The following is a 21,695-nucleotide window of genomic DNA, read 5'->3' as shown; positions in this document are numbered from 1 at the left end:
CCCCCCCCTCCCCCCCTATTTTTTCTCATTCTTGAATTTTTTTTAAGACTTCCTAATTCATAATGATGTGACTACAGGTTTATGGTTATAAGCTTGGTTCCTTTGCGACCACCTTTGAGAAATCATTCAACCATACACTAAGGATTCTTAAAGTGACCAATGAATCTGCAAATCCCCGTCAGTTAAACAATGATGATGTTGGGAGATGTAATTTAGACTGTTCTATAATAGACGAATACTCAGACACCGAGCTATCTGCAAAGGAAACTTCATCTTCTACGTCTGTCTATGAAGTGATACAAGGCAGTGCAATAGCAACCACTTCGATGAATGAGCTTGTCCTGCACGAACCGTCTCGACAACTCTCTTGTATCCCTCCTTTAAGTTCAGAAATGTCTTCTACTGCAGTGGTAAGGTGTTTAACAGAGGCAAACGACCTACAGAGAGAAGCGAATAGTCTTAAGAAGATAGGACTAACCTATAAAAAGATGGAGCTAGGAATAAATTACGAATCAAACAGTCTGCAGAAATCGCAGCTAGAGGTGGATGTTTCGAAAACTGCATTCAAGAAAGAGAAATTCAAAACCGAATTAGAAGATACAAGAAAAGCAGAGATGGTCACAAAAATCATGGATTGGCTCGGTTTAAGTGTCTTCAGCATGTCGGTTTCTATGTTTATTGGGGCATACAATTTTTCACTAAAGAGAATCGAAGACGCTACCGCAGCATGCGAGCCATCCGAGGAGCCAAGTTCGACGTGGTGGGTTCCTAAACATGTTTCAACGTTAAACTCAGAATTCCACACCATGATCTGCCGGATTCGAGTTTGGGTGCAGTTCGTTTTCGGTTTGATAATGCTCTTGGTCCTCGCATACTTCATAATGCAGCGGTCATCAGGTAGGACGCAAGCAATGCCGATTTCGTTTATCGTTATCGTCCTTGGTATTTTTTGCGGTCTACCGGTAAAGGTTTGTGTGGACACATTGGGTGGTGACGGCAAACTCTGGCTAATGTTTTGGGAAGTGTTTTGCCTCTTCCACTTGTTTGCAAATGTCTTCACATTGGCTTTGTATGGTCTAATGCACGGACCTATAAACGTGACTCAAGTGACCAAGTCGAGCCGTTGTAAAACACTGTTTCCATATTGGGCGAGGCGCAGTGTCTTCTATGTGGTGTTTATATTTGTTCTTCCAGCCATCACTGGTCTTTTGCCATTTGCGACCTTTGGTGAATGGAGAGACCTGGCTATGGATAACTTTTTTGGTGGGTCAGCTTCTGATTCCAAGGTTTGAGACAGAGTCAACAAGTCTCCTTTTGTATTGTAACTTATTGTAACCATTTCGGATTTTTGGGTTGTTTCATCTTTTCTTTTTTTGGGGGTTTTATGTTGTCTTTATTTTGTATGGGTGCTGTTGAAAACAGTTGTATGGCTGGGTTGTTTACAAAGTTATATTTATATATTTGAGCTATTATTTGAATGTAACTCTCTTGTCAAAAGAAATAAAATCATGTTTTCTTTCTGTATGATAAGGACATAGAGGATTAGGAGGCCGCATTAGTCTAAACAAAGAGTGTTTTGGTCTTAAACACTTACCTCTTTAGAATATTCAAATCCAGGTATTTGGATTTTGATTTCGAAGCTGGTACACTATAGGCCTGCGCACTAATACCCGTTACCCATATTCGACCCGTTACTCGGTTCGTATCCGTCCCGAAATAAAGGGTAGCCGCAGTTTTAGGGTCGAGTAAAGGGTATTATATTACCCGTGAGTAAGGGACGAGTATAGGGTATTAGTTTAGTTTTCAATATCCGTCCTGTTACTCGTCCCTTTACCCGTTTTGTTACCCGATCCGTAAATACCCTTTAATATTTTGTATTATTATTATTTATTATTAATTTATAAATATATAATAGAGTTAAAGTTAAAGCCTAAGTTCAACTTAGTCCAACTGAAATGATATATATGATGCCCAAATGAATTAATATTTTATTTTTGTTTTTTAAATTTGTAATTTTCTAATTTTTGGACCACATGTTGTATACATTTATGATTTTTCCTTTTCGGATTTTGGAATATGAAATTATTATTGCGATTATTGACAATTTTTTTTATCGGATATTCATTTATCTGGGTAAGGATAAAGGATCGGGTATTTAAAGGGTCAACTATTTTTTTCCGGATACCCATTTTTCTGGGTACCCGTTATCTAAGGGTCAAGTACGAGTAAATTTTTTTTTATTACCCGTACCCAGCTCTACCACACTATCAATTGGATATGATCAGTTAGTTTTTGACAGCAATTGTACAGTTTGATTAAATTGTAAGTACTATGATGTGATAAGAAATAAATAAAAAAGATTTAAATATTGTGGGTGGGTCAAGTGGGTAATGAGTATAATGTCTTTGTAAGAATTAGATAATATACAGAGAGACCCCTTTTATTTTATTTTGTTTTCTCCATTCACTTCATCGGCTTATCGGATCCGAATCCGGACCCGAAAGCCCAATAACCTGACGGGAATAACACGATGTCCGATGCTCCGTCGTCTTCTCTGGATGCTACGGCTTCGTACTGGTGCTATCACTGCAACAAACGCGTCCTCGTCGAAACCTTAGATGACTTGGTCGTGTGCTGCGAATGTAACAAAGGTTTCGTCGAGTCAATTCAGCCGATCCCTGCAGCGTACACAACGCCGGCGCCACCGCCACCGCAGCCACTTTCCCCAGATCTGACTGTAGAAGACTCCAGTATTGGCTCGCATTTCCTCCAGATGCTCCGCTTGTTAGCCCACGCGCCTTCGCAGCGCTCGCCACCACCACACCTTGATGTTTTATCTTACGATGATGATTTCTTCAGATTGGAGCTCAATCGTGGTAACGAAATCGACGATGACGAGGACGAAGAAGAGGATGAAGAAGAGGAGGAGGAAGAGAATCTAACCGTCAACGAAGAAGAAGAAGAAGACGAAGAAGAAGAGGAAGAAGATGATCTGAGGAGGAGAAATCGATTCCCTCTTACAACGACGCGATCGAGAACCGGTCGAAACAGAATTCTCGATTGGGCTGAGATTTTAATGGGAATCGAAGATAATTCCATTGAGTTCCGTTTGGAATCAGATCGTTATAGAGGTAATCCGGCTGATTACATCGACGATGCAGCCGGATACGAAGCTTTGCTCCAGAACTTAGCAGAAGGCGACGGTGGTGGAAGGAGAGGCGCACCACCGGCTGCTAAATCGACCATAGAAGCGTTGGAGACTTTCGAGGTTAGTTCTTCCGAGGGAGAGATGGTCATGGTTTGTGCTGTGTGTAAAGATGGAATGGTGATGGGAGAAACTGGTAAGAAGCTACCTTGTGGGCATTGTTACCATGGAGATTGTATTGTGCCATGGTTAGGAACAAGGAACTCTTGTCCTGTCTGTAGATTCCAGCTTGAAACTGATGATGCTGAGTATGAGGAAGAGAGGAAGAAAAGAACCTCTACTACCTTGACTGATTCTGCTGCTGCTTCTTCTTCTTCTTCTTCAGCTTCTCGTCGTCTCTAAATGTGGAGGAAGGTCTCTCTATTTGTTGTCCCGTTTTTACTCTTTCTTTTTAGATTAAAAACTTCTTTGCTTAGTCTGTCTCAAACACTGTTTGGTTGGTTGCGTCAAAAAAAAATTGAGAAAACAGAGAAACAAAAAAAAAATCCGGCTCTAAAAGACATTGTATCAGTGTGTTGTTGTATCTTTGGCCTAAACCATCCCAAAGTGGTTTCTTTGATTTTCAGTTGTTCATAATGTTTGCCGAAACAAAAAGCTTCCTAGGTTTTGGAGAAATGATTATAGGACTTCGTGAGCCTTCCCGAAGTACCTGTTTATGAGTGGGGACTGCACAAAGACGTTAACGATGTCAGATTTTGGCAAATATTCAAAGTTTCATTGACAACAAAAGTTGTATCGGTGTTGTACCTTCTCAATTCCTGCAGCGTCCGGTGTGTCTGGTGAAGGCAATGGATAAAACTTGTACAACTTCATTTCTTGATAGGCTTTTTTGGTTTCTGCGCTCAGTCCTTCCTTTGCATTCTCTCGCGCTTGTTGTGCCTGCCAATTGTAGAATTAATTGTTAAGTATATATATTTACATGTGCGGCTCTGTTGCAGAAGGTATGGAACATAATACCTCTTCATAAGCTGTCTTAGCTTTGTCACTTTCCTCTTTGACAAATTCCTGAATAATGAAATAGATGGGTGAGTGACTTTAGAGAAAACCCTCAAATCAATTTGTCAAATCAGATCCAGCTCTAGCTTGCTTACCTCGAACTCATCCTTTTGTTCCGGGAGTAATGTCTCCTCCTTGATCAGATTGTCGGTGAATTCCTAAAATAAACTGAGATGAGGAAGTAATTCAAGTAAGTTGTAGTATTGGAAAAGTCAGATACTGCACCTCAATGTCGCTTTTCACCCAGTCATATTCACATGCAACCTGCACCATAGAGAAGTAAGTTTGATTCAATATGAAACTAACAAATTGTATTGTTGAACCCTTAGGGAAGAGTAAAATAACTTACTGGTGGCTCAGAAGGGAACATTATTTGAACCACAGTGCTTTGCTCAGATTCATCTACCTTATATGGGTTGTTGATGTCTGCAAATCAAATTAAAACAGTAATATTTAGAGTTTGATGTCTAAGGGAAACATTTTTCAAGCAAATGAAGCCATGGCAGTGAGAATCTATCATCAACAATAACCAGCTAAGCATAAAAATATAAGCTCACAAGGAAGGCAATAGTTGAACTTTTTAACACGATCATCCTTCAAATGTTTGAGAGCAGACCTGCAAAGGATATATACAAAGCTAGACTGAATACACCGAGTTAAGCACTCTAAGTGGCTGAATGTGAATATGAAAATAAGCGAAAAATGAACCATAAGTTTCTGATAAAGCTTCAAAACCATAAGTAATGTAATTCTTATTCTTGTACAAAGCAAATGAACAAATCACGTCTTCTATAACTTTCATGGTAACAAGACACTGAGAGAAAAGGATACCACATATTTTTTACCTTCTCTGAGTACACCCCAAGATGTTAATTTGAAAGTTAATTTTATCAACTTGTCTATCCCTGCAGAAGAACAAAAGCAGATGAATTTAGCAACAGTTCCCATAAACATCATAAGTAAGAGTAGTAACACACAAATGTGCAGATAATTATAGGTGGAACTCAGGATGTCTATGTACCTTTTTTCAAGTGGGATGTACGGTTCCCAAGCCATTTTCATAGTTTTCATTGGAACGATTTCCCCAACCTCCCCTTGAACCGATGCAACTCCTATCTGATCAGAAGGGGGTATAGATGATTCAATCTGTAAATAGATAAGAAACAAAATGAATCATCAGGTATAGATAAACAATATGATCTTGGTTTCCCAAGGAACTTAAATACACCAAATCACAATGCCGAGCATATTTTTCAAACACCAGAGACATGATATAGAAAACGAAACCAAAGCTTACACAAACGACAGCAGGAACAAGGACATCCTTGGTTTCATTTTTGTAAGGGAGTGATTGAGCTGCGATGATAAGATAGAGGAAATTAAGAGTGGAAGAGAGAGATGCACGTTGCAGTACCAGATGGATTTTCAAGCAAAATCAGTCGAAACATAAGTGTCAGCTTAATCTAATAAACAGAAACAAATAGTGCCAATGTAATCAGTGTAAGGAGGAAAAGAAATAAGTTACACTCAGTGCAGCCGAAAACATAGACTTTCTTCCCATAGAGCTTTCCACCTTCCTCCAGAGCTTCCTGTCATACAAAGCAAAGGGTACAACTTAGATAACTAAATGAACCATAGCTTATTAACAATGGGCGATGAAACAGTATGATAGAAGCCACTTACTTCAAGATTTGTAAAATCCCAGTTGAATTCATATAGTGACTCCAGCTGGTCCCACTGTATTCACAATTTACAAAGCATTAGCCACAAGAAACAAAAGTTTAACCATGAAGATAAAAAAACCTCTGAAGGCAATGTTGCTGCCAAACTTCTTGAAACTAAATACCTCCGTTCCAACTGGAAATGCAGCCCTCCACAAATCCTCCTGTAAAACACAACAAACATGAAAGTAATACATCAGAGCCAGAGGTATGGGAAAAAAAACAACATTCTACCACAACCACACCAATCTTCTGGAAAATTTAGATCCAATGAAATGACACTACAACATTCTACCACAACTACATACTGTATGCGTCTTCTATACAACAAAGAGTAAGAAAACATCTCAGATCTATCTTCGTAATCGTTAAACCAGAGACACAAAACCCTTAAAAGTTTCTCATCGAATCAAACTCAAAAATCTTAAAGCCAAATACGTGAAAAACAGTAAATCCAAACAAGAGGATGAGTCTCTAAAGGAAATAGCATACCAGATTACGCTTCTCCATGAAGTACTCAGGCTCATCTTCTTGCGCCTTGGTTGCTTTGGCTCGCTTGGCTCTCGGAGTGGTTTTCTTCTCCGGTTCCGTATTTGAGCCTCTCTTACGCTTACCACGACGAAGCGGCGGCGGTTGGGAAGAAGAAGCACCTTTCGCCTTCTCCTTCTCCTTTTGCGTAGCGGAATCAGGTTTCGCTTCTTCTATTTCCTCATCCTGATCCTCTTTCGCTTCTTCTTCGTTATCTCCCTCCTCCGCAGCAGGTTTAGATTCAACCTTCGCCGCTTCCTCCTGCTGATCCTCTTTCGCCTCTTCTTCTTCGTTATCCCCTTCCTCCGCAGGCTTCGATTCAACCTTCTCCGCTTCTTCCTCCTGATTCTCTTTCGCCTCTTCTTTGTTATCTCCCTCCTTCTCAGGCTGCGGAGATTCCACCTTAGCTTCCGTTTCCTCTGCCTCCTGCGTCGAGGTCTGAGTAGGCTGAGTCTCCTGCGTCGAGGTCTCTACCACCGCATCAACGTTCTTACTCGCCGACGAAGTAGAACCGGCTTTAGCTTTACGGCCTCCTCGCGAACCTCCTTTCTTCTTCGCTCCCTTCTTCATTCTCGAGTGTAACTAACTAAAACCAAAACAAAATCCAAAAAAAAAAAAGAAACAACAGAGATATCAGCACGAAGAGAAAGAATGTGAATCTTCAGCTTTCGCAAGAAGAAGAGAGAAATAGAGAGAAAAAAAAAAAGCAAGCTAGGGTTTAATGGCGGTTAGGATCGGGGATTTTCGAAAAATCAAAGAAAAGAGGAAGAAGACGAAGAGGTTGTTTTTGGGAGTGTACCTCTCTCTCTCTCCCTTCCTTTTTCTGTCGTCCTTTCTTGCGTGATTTTTAACGTCCCCACCCCCACACCCCTACTACTGAAGAAGGTATTAAAAGAGTTTGTTATTTTTATTTTATTTTCTTTTTTCCCAAAAAAAAAAGGAAACAATTAGCGCGGGGGCTTACTAAAAGGCTAAAATCGTAATTATGAACCAACGTCAACATTATGACGTGCGTATATAGCTGACGTGTCTTTCATGGGACGGCCAGATCTTATCGGTTATTGCGTATGATGAATACGGAAATTACAAAAAGAAAAAGCTGTTTTGTATTTTGGATAAATGGGAAATTCATTCGTTAACGCCATCCAGCTCATATTTGTGTGTGTAAATAAATGTTCTAATTTACACCATTAATAAATTACTTCACTTGTCAAACATTTATCTTCTTTTTGCTGTCAAAAAAATAATGAATAAAAGACAATCTCCAAAACCGGTAAATAATGAGTGTAACCGGAGACTAGCGGATGTCGTCGTCACGTCACAGTTATTGATTGAACACAACTGTGATGTTTTTTTAATTTTTTTCATCTGACACTCTATTAATGGGCCAATAATTTGCCATTACCAACCCTTAATGGACCTTAGAAATTAGGCCCAAAGAGGTTGAAGCTGCATTAACGAGAGAGAGTATTGGGAATAGAGCAGTGGTTGTGCAAAATGAATTTGTGTTAATCAAACTCCATCTTTATTAATCGAAAAATAACTGACTATATGCATTATAAAGTCTAGTAGTATATTACACAGCTGCTAAGTCTGTATACATGAGATATGCATTTATTTAGCTTGTTGTCTCTCCCTCTCTGTATATATAATATATATATATATATGAATCCCCTAATGGTGTTTTCCTCCTTTTCCTGAGCTTGGTGGAAGCTTGGGTTTCTTCTGCAACCGTCGAGTTGTGATTTCAACGGTGGTCATGGTATCTTTTTCCTCCTCCTTTATAACCATACCGTCATCTTCCTCGCTGTGAGATGAAGAAGAAGAAGACGAAAGATCACCAGAGGAAGATGAGCTTTCGAGACCAAGACACTTCAAGATAGGAATCGTTAGTGACGATTGATCAAAGAGCGTAAATGGGATCCAGTGAGAATCGTTTTCTTCCCCGTTTCTCATATTCTCCATTATTGTTGATTTCTTATATGCTTTCTTTTTCTCTTTTTAATCTTTTTTGAGAAAGAGATCAAGGGTTGTTTAGTAGTTAGGTTGATGATGGAACTTGGTAACGCAGTTGCGACTCCTTTTATAAGGATGGATAAATTCATTTGGGTTGTTGTTATGTGGTCAACTGTAAATGTGTGTTGACCGGGTCTATAATAAAAATAAACCGGTTTTGTTGTTAGGTGGTGAAATCATGGTGGATACTTTGGAAAAGTTGGTGCCGGTTTTCAATAAACCGAGATGCTTATTTGACTGATAGCTGAAGTGAATAAAATAACAATTTTTGACTCTCTAGTAATCTCTACGTGGCGTGCGGTCAAAATATAGCAGCAAAATACGTGGAGGTCTTGGTCAAAGTCCATTTCACGCTCTTTTTTTTGGTTTTTGTTTGAACGACAGTTATTAAACAAATGTTAAATATGTTAAGTTGTAATTCAAAGTATGATCTTTGATTATTTCAAACAATAAGCTAAAATCAACACATACAAAAATTTCCTTTTTGGTCAATTTTTTTTTTTTTTTTTTTTGAAAAGACAAATGAAAGGGTCATGTAAATACTAAAGAATTAAGTTTGAAAATGTTAATTTTGTACTAACGTTTTTTAAAAATTCACACTTGTATATTCCATCCACACGTTAGAATAATATTCAACATATATTCCTTTGGATTAATGCAACTCTTTTCTCGGTCGCCACTCGCCTAAATATGGTCATCACTATCGTACGTGGTCCCTTGTAAATTGTACTCTTTCAAACCTGCGAATGATTATCGTAGGTCTAGTTGTTACAAAGACCACCAAACTTTAAAATTGAACCCATACCTTCTTGTGCAATTATAATTTTTCTATGAGGTAAGACTTATCACCAGTTATGGCTTTATGAGTTTGTTTTCTTAATTACATATATGAATTGAGTCACGGTGAGGAATGTTAAAATTGTTTTATATTTGAAAGTTAGTGTGTTGCTGCTCCTCGTGCTCGTTGATTGTGTATTTTATTAAATTATATATGCTCATCATGCATTACTCATAGAGAGCACCCGTCAACTTTGAATTTTAATATTACTATCGTTTATATATAATGCACGTTGTGAATTGCGCTAGGAAATAGCTAGGATTATTATCACTACGTTTAAGGTTTTTGTGTTATTTTATACATCTAGCTTTGGATAATAGTACTGATAGTCGGATATGATTTAGAAACATATTTCTGATGAATACAAATCAGAGGACATGTATATATACAATAAATAAAGGGACTCGATGATCCTATAAATTAATCTGCAAAAATATGATATTAGTCGATTTATTTATTTATTTATTTATTTTTGAAATCATTAATTAGTTAGGTAGGTTTAACGTTTTTGGATCGTTTATTCATTTCGCAAGTATGAGTTAATACTAATTAATTTGAGGTAGCTAGGTAGGACGAAATAGCTGTTGACTGTTAATAAAATGAATCCAAATTTTATTAATTAGGTACGTCTTTAATGTTTAACATTGGACAGATATATTCGATAGAGATGGATAATAAATGCCTTCATTTAATATTGATACTGGTTATGTTCTCATGATGGTTCATGGTGAAACCCAAATCATATCAAAACAGCGACAATCTGATGCAGCATATTATTCATTATTGTTGGGCCTTGGTGTTGTGTTTCTTGCCCAACAAGTTACGGGTTTTATGTGGTCTTTACGTAGCTTTCAATGAGTATTTATGTTAGTTTTCTATTTTATGTTAGAAGAAGATATACTCTTTACTTTTAGGATTAGAATTAGAATATTTGATGTTTATCTCTTCTCTTAGTTTTAGATATGATTATCCCTTTAAAAGGGGATCAAACTCTCACATGTATGGACACTTATTGAATTGATAATAAAGAGTTATATTAAAAAGAGCTTTGTATAAGCCTAGAGAGGAGGATTATCACCCCCATAAAGATCTTACCTTGAGTAGGACCTGAGAGAAGGACTCTCATCTCTATCCATTCTTAGCTTCCCCACCGCATCACAATCAACGTACATAATGTATTGTGATTTTCTTTTCCGAGAAAAATATCAACAATAAGACTTTGAAGAACAAAATGAAACTAGCTTTAATTGTTGTGTGTCGGTAGAATAAAATTGTTAATACTACTAGTATATCATAAATAAAAAGTAAATAGTGCAATGACAACGATATTAAAATTAAACTGATTATTGCAAATAATAATTGAGCTAAACAATATGTAATTGAAGTGCTAATTGTGTTGGCCACGACGGCCTGAGCTGACTCCTTCCTTCCCCTTTCTGTTAGTTTTGTTCTTTATGGCTCTACTTGTCACAACGACGCCGTGTTTCATTCCCCTAGACGTCACAACGACCTCCTCTTTCTCGGTGACATCCTCTTCTTCTTCCTCCTCCTGCAAGTAGAAACACAAGTTTGAGTTCATACTTCGAAGAAGAGAGTAAATGGTTTTTCCCCCTCTAATTTTTTTCATGCATAACCACTTTGTAGAGGCATATATACACAGCAACCAGAAATTAGAAATATCCCATATTTATCGAAAACATACCGGTTGGTTTGAAGTTCCCGGAGACGACGACGGAGAATCTTGATGAAAAAGACCAAGGCATCTCAAGATAGCTTTGAGAGTTCGGTCGAGGCACTGAAGAGGAATCCATAGGTAAGTTGCTTCTTCACTTCGTCTATCTGATTTCTCCATCGAGATGGTAAGATGAATAAAATTTCTTATTCAAGTCGGATTAAATTTGGTGAGAGGAGTGAAGCAGCTGTTCTTTAGATGTGGGTGTGATTGGACAGAGAGCTCAGAGAGACAACTTTGCCTTTTTTATAGTGGGCTAACTCGGTATTGCTCGGTATTTGGTGCGACTCTTTTTTTATAAAAAAACGTTTTCGTAAATCGTTACTTTTGAGTTTTGAATATGAATAAAATAAAATAAAAATCCCTTTTTTTGAGTCTTTGATTAGTTGACAACAGAAAAAAGAGAAAAAAATAAGAAATTAAATAAATTCACGCATATATTTATAATTGTTGTTATTACTGAAGATAAGCATGTGGCTTTAGGTAGCTTGATGACATAAGTCTCTCGCCATATACTTCCTCAGTAATCAGTATCATCAAGTATATGACGATATTCTATAATTTTTTTTATCACATATGATGATCTATACTAATATTTTTGCAGCAGTTTTTGCTCAAAAATACTTTTTGGAACGTTTTGCATTTAATGCATTGAGTTTAATATTAGTTACCAAAAATTTCAAATTAATTATAAGTAAGATTTTAAAAAATAAGAAAAATTGTCTACCTCATTTAAACATAAATATATATGTGATTCTTTTTCATTTTTATTTGAACTTATATTTAAATTATCTTGAATTATTCTATAATACATTTAGTTAATAAAAATTGTGATTTTTTCCTACATATGATGTAATACAAATTTTTAAAAACAGACATATATTACTCAATTTACGGATATAATATCCCACTTCGCCTAAAAAAATTGGGCAATGGTTTAGAGTCATACTATAAAAGAGACCAAAATGATTCATAATACAAAATTTTTGATTTATCAAACATTCAAACTTTAAAAAACAATTATTTGGTTTATTCCGATTCTTTATTAAAGATTTTTAAAAAGTTAAATATTATAAATATTTATATTTTATAAAAAGTAGAATTATTATAAATATTTATAGTTTTTAGAAAGTTAAACTTTATAAAATGTTAAAAATATTAATAATATTTAAACGTTCATGAAGTTTCAAATTTATAAAGTTTAAATATTATAAATATTTCAACTTTTTAAAAAGTTAAAAGACCTTTAAAATATTAGTAATATATTTAAACTTTTATGAAACTTCAAATATGAGAAAAACTCAACCGTTTTAAGAATTTTAAGTATTATAAATATTTAAACTTTATAAGAAGCGTCAATCTTATAAAATGTAAATGGTTACAATCTTAATAATTAACATAGCAACTCAAGCTAATATTTATAATAGAAGACAATAACCATAAAAAATTAAGATGATATAGTGCGAGTTAAAATATCTCGGAACGGAGTTATATAGCGGAACGGGTTTGTCGATATTTACATAAATTTAAAATATCATTAAATTGGTGTTACACGGGTAAAACATCATTTCATTATTTTGTTAACATTATCTGTATTAGAGAATAGACATATCAAATTTAATTGACTAAAAAAATATTATATAAAAAACAAATTATATTGCGGTATTATATGGTTTAAACTTTAAATCATAAAATTAAAAATAATTATATAATTATAACATATTTAACCAACAAATAAAATTGATAATTTAAATGTTTTAGTTATAAATAATTTGCACCGCGGTGTACCGCGGGTCCTAATCTAGTTGATTTAGTATATTTAATGCACTTTTATTCTTAAAATCAAATAACGAATAATATTTTTAATTTTATAATAAATAATTAAATATATTCATGCAATTCAATGACAAGTGTAAAAAAAATATGAGTAAATGATACTAAAAGAAATATAAAATAAAAATAATTAATAATAATACAACATTTTTTAAAAAAATTTTGGTGAAAATCTTAAAAAAATTATCTATTATAATACAGATGGAGTAATATTATTGTTTTTTTGTTACGAAATTTGAGAAATTTTTCTTATTTTTATGTATCCATTGGTGAGAAATTCATTTAAGTTTCTCAACAATATAATATTATTAATTTAATATTATTTTGATAATCTTATTTGAATACTTATTTTGTTATTTTGTTATGTAATCTTTAATTATTAAAAAAGTATTATTGATAATCTAGACTTATCAAATTACTTATTAAATAGAATTAATTTTATTAATTGTTATATATTATACCATATATCATATTATCAATAATAAAACTATAAATACTAATATAGTTAGTTTCACAATACTAGTATATTTTCAACTCTCATAATTTGTTTAATCATACTAATATTTTTATTGTATTAACTAGTATTAATTTTAAATAATATGAACATATAATTTAAAATTATGCATAATAGAATTTGTTAGATAGATAATTTTATTTTATGATTTATAAATAAAAAAGTAACAACAACTGAATTAGTTAATTTTCAGATTTTAAGTTTTTATAGATTTAGTTTATTATAAGAAAATCTAGCTATTTGTATTATGAGAAACTTCCTACATGATCTCAGCTTTTAACATATACTCATATAGTATTGGAAAAACAGAGACGAAAACAGTTCACTTGTCGTCCTCCGATGACGAATTTTGGACTATATATATTGAAATTTTTTAATATTTCCCCTAGTTTCTTCTGGTAAGTTTGAATCAAACTAAACTGTCGAATGTATAATTGTTAATCGTGAAATGATGTTCTTACGATTAGATATGTTTATATTAAGTTTATAATTGCTTTATTAATTGGCTTATTGCTACATCCAAAGCCACGAGGGAAATATATATAGTAAACAAATGTAAACTAAAGTGGCGTTTGGTTCTCGTGGTCGCCACTAGTGAGTTGTAAGAACTTTTGTTTTTTTAAATACAAGAATTTAGGCGTTTACTCGTGGAGACCAGCGATGAAGTTTTTCTGTTGTAAGTTGATTGGTCTTAACGAACTCAATAATGTTCTGTTAAAAATATAAATAAATTTTAGTTATGTTAAAGACATAACAACATATTAAAAACTAGACATAAATTATTAATTTGCTGGAAGCTACTATAATTAATAATCAGTACACAAGGTACAAAATTACTATAGCCAAACAAAGTTTGGTAAAAACTGTCAAATCAAGTCGTTTATACATGCTTATGCTTTGGTCAAGAATGATATGGGTTCAACCTTCAACAATTATTCCCGATTCAAAAGCATATATATAGTTCTGGTCTTGAGTTACTCGTTTTTTATAAAAGACATATACACCTTTGGGTCAAATATTGATGTCTTGAAAGAAATTAAGAAAAGGAGGAAACAAAAATAAGCAAGGTACGACTTTGAACGCCTCATTGGTATTAAACTAGTGCATAATAAGTCTCTTGGGGGGTTTTGATTCCAGGACTTCTTCTTAATCCCCAGAAATTTCTATTTGCTTTTTGTTCAAGGCAGAAGTGTCTATTGCTGCGTTGAGTAATTTATTAGTTTGGCCAGGACGACCTTTACTAGTGTTTTCTTTATCCTTTTTCTTTGCTCTGGCCTTCATGCGGCCTCTAGTCAACAAAACGACACCATCGTCTTTCATGGCAACATCTTCTTCTTCCTCCTATATATATGCAAATTACACAGGTTTAGATACCCTTAATTCATTCATTAAATTACTTATAACAACATACTTTGGCACCTATTAAAACCCATAAAATATGATGTTATCATCGTCATCCAAACTAAATCAGACGTATTCTTTCTATAAATTAATCATTAACTAGGATTTTTTTTTTTAACATTTCAAAAATAAAATAGCTAAAAAATGGCCCAAACTAAAAAAATAATAATTAAAACACACACACACAAACGCTTCATAAAATCGTTAAAATATACGTCCAAAACTTTGCAATCTTTTTTAACATATCAGATTTGAATAATTTTGTGTTCATTTAGTTATGAACATTTTAAAAAACAACAGAAAATAATTAGTAATAAATAATGTTAAAGGAAAGCTAACCGGTTGGTTTAAAGTCACCGGAGTTTTCTTCGCAGTCGGACAAAGAAGACCAAGACACTTGAAGATAGCTATGACAGTTTGGTCGAGAAACTGAATTGGAATCCATAGATAAGGTTCTTCTTCGCTTCGTCTAACTATTTTGTCCATCGAGATCTGATAGTATTGGTGAGAGGAGCAGATCAGATATATAACTCTAGAGATGAGTTATTGAGCAGTTAGGGATCAGAGAGACAACTTTGTATCTCTACATGTGTGAAGAGAGACAGACAATCTTGTATTATATATTTATAGTGACTTCACTCGGTAGTTGGAATGAGTCTTATAATGCATTTTCTTAAAGACTTTGGTATATGATATAACAAAAAATAACCAAGTGGCTTTGGATGACTCTACTAGTTTGTCTGACTCTACAGGTTGACTGACTTGTGATATGTGTGTGTAGATTACACAACACTTTATGTCAAAGATACGTTCCCTTGGTCGAGAAAATTAAACGCGGTCGCGGAAGCCGTCAAAGCCCCCGTGAAGTTGGTAATTTTATAGTGTAATGAACGAAAACGTGAAGAGTTCACTCTTCCAAGGACGAATGTTAGGCTATAACTTTTTTTTTAATCTGGTCTTGGTAGACTTATGAATCTTTGAGAAACAAAATCTGTTTTCATTCTATTTCCCGTCTTTAAACCAAACATTATGTTTATGTTGATGAAAAAAAATAGACAGTGACTTGTATACAACTTTTGCGTTAGGGGTGAAATTTTTATTTTTGATTGTAAAAAAAAAAAAAAATTACTCTGCATTGCTGACAATCGAAAATAAAGAAGGGCGGCCTCTCTCAATTTTTTTCTATTTTATGTTACAATCGAAAATAAAAATTTCACCCCTAACGCACCAAATAAAGAAGGGCGGCCTCTCTCAAAAAGATCTATTGAGACTCCGCATTGCTGACAATCTATAAGAGAACCTTGACAGTTAACTAGTACGCTCCCAAGTTTTAAAAAGACAAGATTGAAATGGTTCCTATCCATAGGAGGATGGACGAGCTGCTTCTCTTCTTTGATGCTTTCTGAGATTATAAACAAACTTAGATGGACGACTAGGACCTTACAGTGCCCAGAGAAGAAGTTTCTCTGTCATTCGGTGAACTCTCGCATGTTTGTTTCCTGGAATTAAGGGGATGGTATTAGATTCTAATTTATGAAGATTTTTGAAGAGTTCAACAAAATAGTTAAAAGTGAATAAGTGAAAGATTGTTAAAGATTGTTAGAGAGTTTTGTTGATTAGTTTTCTAAAATCTTTTAAAGTCTTCCAAACAATTCATGTATTTTTATGATAGTTTCTATGAATTTTTTTTTGTAAAGAAAGTGTCTAGAATCATGAACTAATAACATAATAATTGAATTCATAAACAATCCAAAATTCTTTTGTATTAATTGAATAACACAAAACTTTTAATAATTATTGCACATGTTTAATATGAAAATTAAATTAGCAAAATAATAAGCAAAACATGTGCCAAAAATAAGCAAAAAATCTTAATTTCAGAAGGGAAAACTGGAATTTTTATTTCTCGAAAACCTTTCATACAATCTAATACTCTTAAATAAACCTAACTAACCAACATCAATATGGAACAATGTTCCTGACAATATTCCTCATATAGCTTAACAGAGCACAAAATCACTCTCAACAGCAATGAGAAGCAAGTTAGGTGGGAGATTGTTAAACAGAGCCAGACCCAACATTTCCTCAATAAAATATCGAGAATCAACATGCTTAAACTACCCTCAATTTTTTTTTACAAATTGGTTGATATTGCTAGTGAACCTAACATTGTATTACAAAGAAAAATCTTAGTTCACTAACTATATCGATCAATTTATGAGGATAACATGTTGATTATGTACCTTCTATGTTCACTAGCATTCATATATTACAATACAAATATACAATCTTGTAATATAAGATCTACTACTACTTATTTTATATTAATATTGATTAGTTGGTTTTTACAAACTCAATTGTGTAATGTCATGTTTGTTTGTGGTTATTTTATTTGTTGATTCATAATAATTCTCGTCAATTTGTTTGGTCTTATTCTTGATGGACGTATTTATTTTATGTTGACTTTTTTTTTATCTGACTTATATTTTATTTCTGGCGATTAATGTTTTTCTTGTTGACTTATATTAAAAGAAGATAATCGACTTATTTTTGCCTAATTATTTTTTTACATTGACTTTTTTGAACTATTGATTTTTTACATTGTAACTTTTTTGAAGATCTGGAGAGAGTTGACTTTTCGTCTTTTGGCGCAAAGTTTAGCTTGCTGATTTGGAGTGCTTTACAAAAGCCAATCAATAACGTGATCAATGTTGGTGGAGTTCTTGCAAGAAAGATATATCATTAAGCAACAGACTTCTCTATCTGCGTAAGAATGCCAATTCTTTTGTGTGTTTTTTTTGGTTTAAGCCTTACATTTCCTCGGTTAAGGCTTCTTTGGACAAAGCTCCAGGCTTGTCGGATTTGTTCCCAAGGACTACAAGAGGGATACCACTATGTGACGTCTTGCTCAACAAATCATGGACTTCACTTTTCGAGACACTAATGTTTCACGCAAAAACAAAAAAAAAACAAAAAACAAATTGAGTTGCGTCAACTCCGTTCGTGTTAACCCCAACAATTTCCACCTTTTCATATACACTTACAAATTTCTCTTTAGTCTCTCCTACTCAATAGCTATACGATATTCAACACATAGTAAAAACGTGTTATGTACTATGTTCATTCTTCTATTCACAAGCTACAGCTTCGATCATCTCTCTTTCTTTGATTCTTGTCTCAAAGAATCATCGGTCTCTTCCGTAGTCCTGTCAATCCCGAAACATTTTAGAAACGCAGATCCAGCCAGCCTAAACAAATTACACGGATGATGCAAACTATGACTCGAATCTTTCTCCAACGAACCCTCTGCTTCTTCCTCTGTTGTCGTCACTCTCCTTGTTACAGCTGGTGTTATCTCTCCTTTTATGCTTTGAGAGCTTCCAACCTGTGCTTACAAAAAACGGATGAGTTAGTTTATTAACAAACAATGAATCAAAGAAACAAGTCAGTGATCAAGCATATTATATTGCAACACCTATGCGTGTACTTTTATCAATCCAGTAAACTGGTCTGTGATGCAATTACAGAGTGACCACAAAAACTTTGAAGAGGACTGTTTGATACAAACTCTTTTCTGAATCCATAATATCTAAATGTCAGAAACGTAACTTAAACTTATAGGTTTTTGTTTGCAACCGGAATCAAAATCGAAACGTCCAAATAAAATTTCAGCTCCTTTCTTACTGAAACAGGCCTAGCACCACAAACACTGTGTAAGCCAAGAGAGGAAGCTAATTGTTGCTTAAAGAAATAATAACTAGACAACGTTGTGAGACCTAAGCAACCAAAACTTAAAACCAAAGGAAATACCAAGTTACCAACCTAACCTTGGCTAGTTACCTGAATGCTACAAACCAACAAAATTGGAAAGAGACACTTAAAAGAAATCAAAAACTTCCAAACACAGATCGAGAGACCAAAAAAACACATAAAAACTGAGAAAACTACCTTGTTATATGGAATCAATGTCAAAGACCTTTAACAAATGACTATTAACCGCAACTATATGATCCAGATCACATTTCCTATGTTTAGATTGCTACCTTTTTCACTATTTGCTAATTTCAGAACCCAGATCATTGAAAAAAAAGGCCATCATCTAAACTTTTAGCTACAACTAACATTCAAAAGTGGGCTAGGCTACTTTACAGCTAATTATGGCTTGCCACTTTCTTCTCCCTTAATTCTTAATTTGCAATCTAAACCCCTAAAGTTCCATAAACCTCCAACAAATCCCCCATTACTTTTTTTTTTCTTCTTCCCATTCCCAGAAAAAAGCTTAATGAAGAAACAAACAACATCGATCCCACTCTGGAATCTACTTCCTACTAAACTACTAATTATCTAAATTCAGATCTCAGGTTGTGAAACAAAAAAAGCAAGTCAACGTAGAGCAAAGGTACGACTAAATCTATGAATCTGTAGACGAAATTAAAAGAGACAGATAGCTAATTTAAGTTACCTGATGAGACTGTACGTGACTCGAATTGACGGAGAAACCCAAACCGTGGTGGCTAATCGGAAGCGGATTCCCAGAAAGAAATCTCTTAGAAAGAGATGAACCGGAGGAGGTAGAAGGAACAGAATCAGAATAAGAAGAAGAGAAACTATCATCTCCGATATCTAAGGAGAAGACTCCGACGAGACAAAGGAGGAGTAAGAGGAGGACGAAGACGAACAATTGGATCCAAATTAGCCATGGGATGCTATTGTAGCTATCTAACATCAAAAACTCTTTCCCGGAATCCACCATTTTATATCCCGGGAAAAGAGAGATTCTGAATCTCTCTCTCTCTCTCTCTCTCTTTGATGAAACGATCGACGAAGAAGAAGAAGAAGAAGAAGAAGAAGAAGACAAATCAAACGAAGACGACGAAAGGGGTGAAAAGATAAAACGACGGAGCTGTGATATTTCAGGTCACAGCGAGAGAGAAAATAACGGCATAAATCTTGGTTTTGTTTTGGTGGTTAGTCCACGCGTAACGCGTTAATTGGTTAAATAGGTGAAAAACAAAAACATTGTGATCTTGGTAAAATCTTTGTACAGTAATTATCCCTGATTTTATGTAAAATTTTTTAATTACTGGATTAAAATTAACTATGTGAAAACTTATCTCTAGTAAATTTAATCGTAGAAATTTCTAAATTCAACTACAAACTTCAAAAACGTAGAAATTTAGTAGCTAAAAAAAAAATTGTAAAAAAGTTTTGGCTATAATAAATTACTTTGATGCCGTAAATTTCTTAAATATTAAATCTAGATACGATATAGATGTCCGAAGTTTCTTGGATGATTCACCTATATCTACACCAATTAATACACCCTCATAAATAAAGTTAAACCCAAAGATAAACACAAAACACCACTAAAACTATAAAGAAACTATATATACATGTATTTATCATTAAACAAAATAAATAAATTATTTTCCTATACGGATGTCCAAACTCCAAACTATTAAGATTTTCACATAGTTATATAAATCTTGTAACATTCATTTTTTTTTCAAAAGTAAAAGTTACATAATATAGTAAAGTAATCAATATTGAAATGAAATTTCATAGATACTACAAGAGAACAATATCATAGAATATATTGTTCAATACAACAAAGAAAAATAAAATTAGCCCGCGTAAATTGAATAATTAAAAGGAATATTATTTTTTTCCCCTTTTTGGTTTTCCTATATACGCAACAACGCGTATTACGGACCTATAAATATATAAGAATTAAGCCTCTTTGTGATATCTCTCTAACAAAGACGCAAAACAAACTCGTTTTCAGAAAGAAAAAAAAAAAAAACCCTAAATCTGAACAAAACCTACCAGGCTATTACCAAAGAAGAATATGAGTTACAGAGTCGCTAAAGCATTGCAGTATCTTGCGATCACCGGTGGTGGGATCAAAGACATCAAGCTTGCCAAGAAGTCATGGGTCTTTCCATGGCAGTCTTGCACCGTCTTCGACGTTTCTCCTGTGAACTACACCTTCGAGGTCCAGGCTATGAGTTCCGAGAAACTTCCCTTTGTTATCCCCGCTGTTTTCACCATCGGCCCGCGCGTTGATGACCCTCACGCTCTCTTGTTGTACGCCATGCTTATGTCTCAACACGATAAGCACTCCAACCACGTCAATGAGCTTGTTCAGGGTGTTATCGAAGGAGAGACTCGTGTTCTTGTTGCCTCCATGACCATGGAAGAGGTCTTTAAAGGTAAAACAAACCTTAAAGTTCGATTCTTTTTTGTTGTTTGTTGCTTTGATTTGTTAATTTAGATGGTACATTGAGATACTCCGAGAAACCCTTAAAAGTTCGAATCTTTTTACTCTTTTGAAACGGATTCAATTGTTTCATATATAGAACTCTGCTTTCTGTTTGCTTATATGAATGACGATTTAATTGTGGCATTGTAGGAACAAAGGAGTTCAAGAAGGAAGTGTTTGACAAGGTTCAACTTGAGTTGAACCAGTTTGGTCTTGTGATCTACAACGCTAATGTGAAGCAGCTCGTTGATGTGCCTGGACATGAGTACTTCTCTTACTTGGGCCAGAAAACTCAGATGGAGGCAGCAAACCAAGCCAAGATTGATGTCGCAGAGGCAAAGATGAAGGGAGAGGTTGGTGCCAAAGAAAGGACTGGACTCACTATCCAGAATGCAGCCAAGATTGACGCTGAGTCAAAGATCATCTCTACTCAGAGGCTTGGAGAAGGAACAAAAGAGGAGATCAAGGTGAAGACTGAGGTCAAAGTGTTTCAGAATGAGAAAGAGGCTCTTGTTGCTAAGGCTGATGCAGCATTGGCGATTCAGAAGGCTGCTCTGTCCCAAAACTCTCGTGTGGCTGAGGTTGAAGCAACCAAGGCTGTTGCTTTAAGGGAGGCTGAGCTTCAGACTCAAGTTGAGAAAATGAATGC

The 21,695-nt window shown here is 34.6% G+C and overlaps 8 protein-coding genes across 9 annotated transcripts in view; 3 read left to right on the top strand and 5 right to left on the bottom strand.

The window, feature by feature from the left end:
* LOC104727134 (protein CPR-5) overlaps positions 1-1,478 on the top strand; it is a 3,157-nt gene extending 1,679 nt beyond the window's left edge. The window contains exon 4 of the mRNA XM_010446151.1: positions 78-1,478. Coding sequence (XP_010444453.1) covers positions 78-1,292 — 1,215 coding nt within the window. The 3' untranslated portion in view covers positions 1,293-1,478. The remainder of the gene's footprint in view (positions 1-77) is intronic.
* LOC104727131 (E3 ubiquitin-protein ligase CIP8-like) lies at positions 2,414-3,764 on the top strand. The gene has a single exon (XM_010446147.2). It carries the CDS (start codon positions 2,531-2,533, stop codon positions 3,545-3,547), a length of 1,017 nt encoding a protein of 338 aa, XP_010444449.1. The 5' UTR covers positions 2,414-2,530; the 3' UTR covers positions 3,548-3,764.
* Positions 3,613-7,859, bottom strand: LOC104727132 (FK506-binding protein 5-like). 2 transcript variants are annotated; one of them, XM_010446149.2, is made up of 15 exons: positions 7,415-7,859; positions 6,415-7,036; positions 6,048-6,086; positions 5,885-5,938; positions 5,727-5,790; positions 5,499-5,557; positions 5,223-5,347; positions 5,047-5,106; positions 4,759-4,817; positions 4,551-4,627; positions 4,427-4,465; positions 4,297-4,359; positions 4,163-4,210; positions 3,953-4,084; positions 3,613-3,871 (listed from the first exon to the last, which is right to left on the bottom strand). In XM_010446149.2, the coding sequence occupies exons 2-15, from the start codon at positions 7,018-7,020 to the stop codon at positions 3,824-3,826; spliced, it is 1,473 nt and encodes a 490-aa protein (XP_010444451.1). In that variant the 5' UTR covers positions 7,021-7,036; positions 7,415-7,859; the 3' UTR covers positions 3,613-3,823. The 2 variants fall into 2 exon arrangements, with proteins under 2 accessions (XP_010444451.1, XP_019088141.1); XM_019232596.1 differs by lacking the exon at positions 7,415-7,859 and adding an exon at positions 7,250-7,326.
* Positions 7,953-8,633, bottom strand: LOC104727133 (elicitor peptide 3-like). The gene has a single exon (XM_010446150.2). The coding sequence runs from the start codon at positions 8,413-8,415 to the stop codon at positions 8,125-8,127; it is 291 nt and encodes a 96-aa protein (XP_010444452.1). The 5' UTR covers positions 8,416-8,633; the 3' UTR covers positions 7,953-8,124.
* LOC104727130 (elicitor peptide 1-like) lies at positions 10,566-11,315 on the bottom strand. The gene is made up of 2 exons (XM_010446145.2): positions 11,007-11,315; positions 10,566-10,853 (listed from the first exon to the last, which is right to left on the bottom strand). The coding sequence occupies exons 1-2, from the start codon at positions 11,154-11,156 to the stop codon at positions 10,692-10,694; spliced, it is 312 nt and encodes a 103-aa protein (XP_010444447.1). The 5' UTR covers positions 11,157-11,315; the 3' UTR covers positions 10,566-10,691.
* Positions 14,190-15,383, bottom strand: LOC104727129 (elicitor peptide 2-like). Its single transcript, XM_010446144.2, has 2 exons — positions 15,124-15,383; positions 14,190-14,724 (listed from the first exon to the last, which is right to left on the bottom strand). Exons 1-2 carry the CDS (start codon positions 15,268-15,270, stop codon positions 14,530-14,532), a joined length of 342 nt encoding a protein of 113 aa, XP_010444446.1. The 5' UTR covers positions 15,271-15,383; the 3' UTR covers positions 14,190-14,529.
* Positions 17,745-19,686, bottom strand: LOC104727128. The gene is made up of 2 exons (XM_010446143.2): positions 19,247-19,686; positions 17,745-18,169 (listed from the first exon to the last, which is right to left on the bottom strand). Exons 1-2 carry the CDS (start codon positions 19,535-19,537, stop codon positions 17,936-17,938), a joined length of 525 nt encoding a protein of 174 aa, XP_010444445.1. The 5' UTR covers positions 19,538-19,686; the 3' UTR covers positions 17,745-17,935.
* Positions 20,554-21,695, top strand: part of LOC104727125 (flotillin-like protein 3) — a 2,153-nt gene continuing 1,011 nt past the window's right edge. The window contains exons 1-2 of the mRNA XM_010446141.2: positions 20,554-20,996; positions 21,197-21,399. Of these exons, the coding sequence (XP_010444443.1) occupies positions 20,633-20,996; positions 21,197-21,399 (567 nt within the window). The 5' untranslated portion in view covers positions 20,554-20,632. The remainder of the gene's footprint in view (positions 20,997-21,196; positions 21,400-21,695) is intronic.

The sequence above is a fragment of the Camelina sativa genome, chromosome 11, assembly GCF_000633955.1.
Source record: "Camelina sativa cultivar DH55 chromosome 11, Cs, whole genome shotgun sequence".
Taxonomy (NCBI): domain Eukaryota; kingdom Viridiplantae; phylum Streptophyta; class Magnoliopsida; order Brassicales; family Brassicaceae; genus Camelina; species Camelina sativa.
This window is presented reverse-complemented; position numbering and strand designations above follow the sequence as displayed.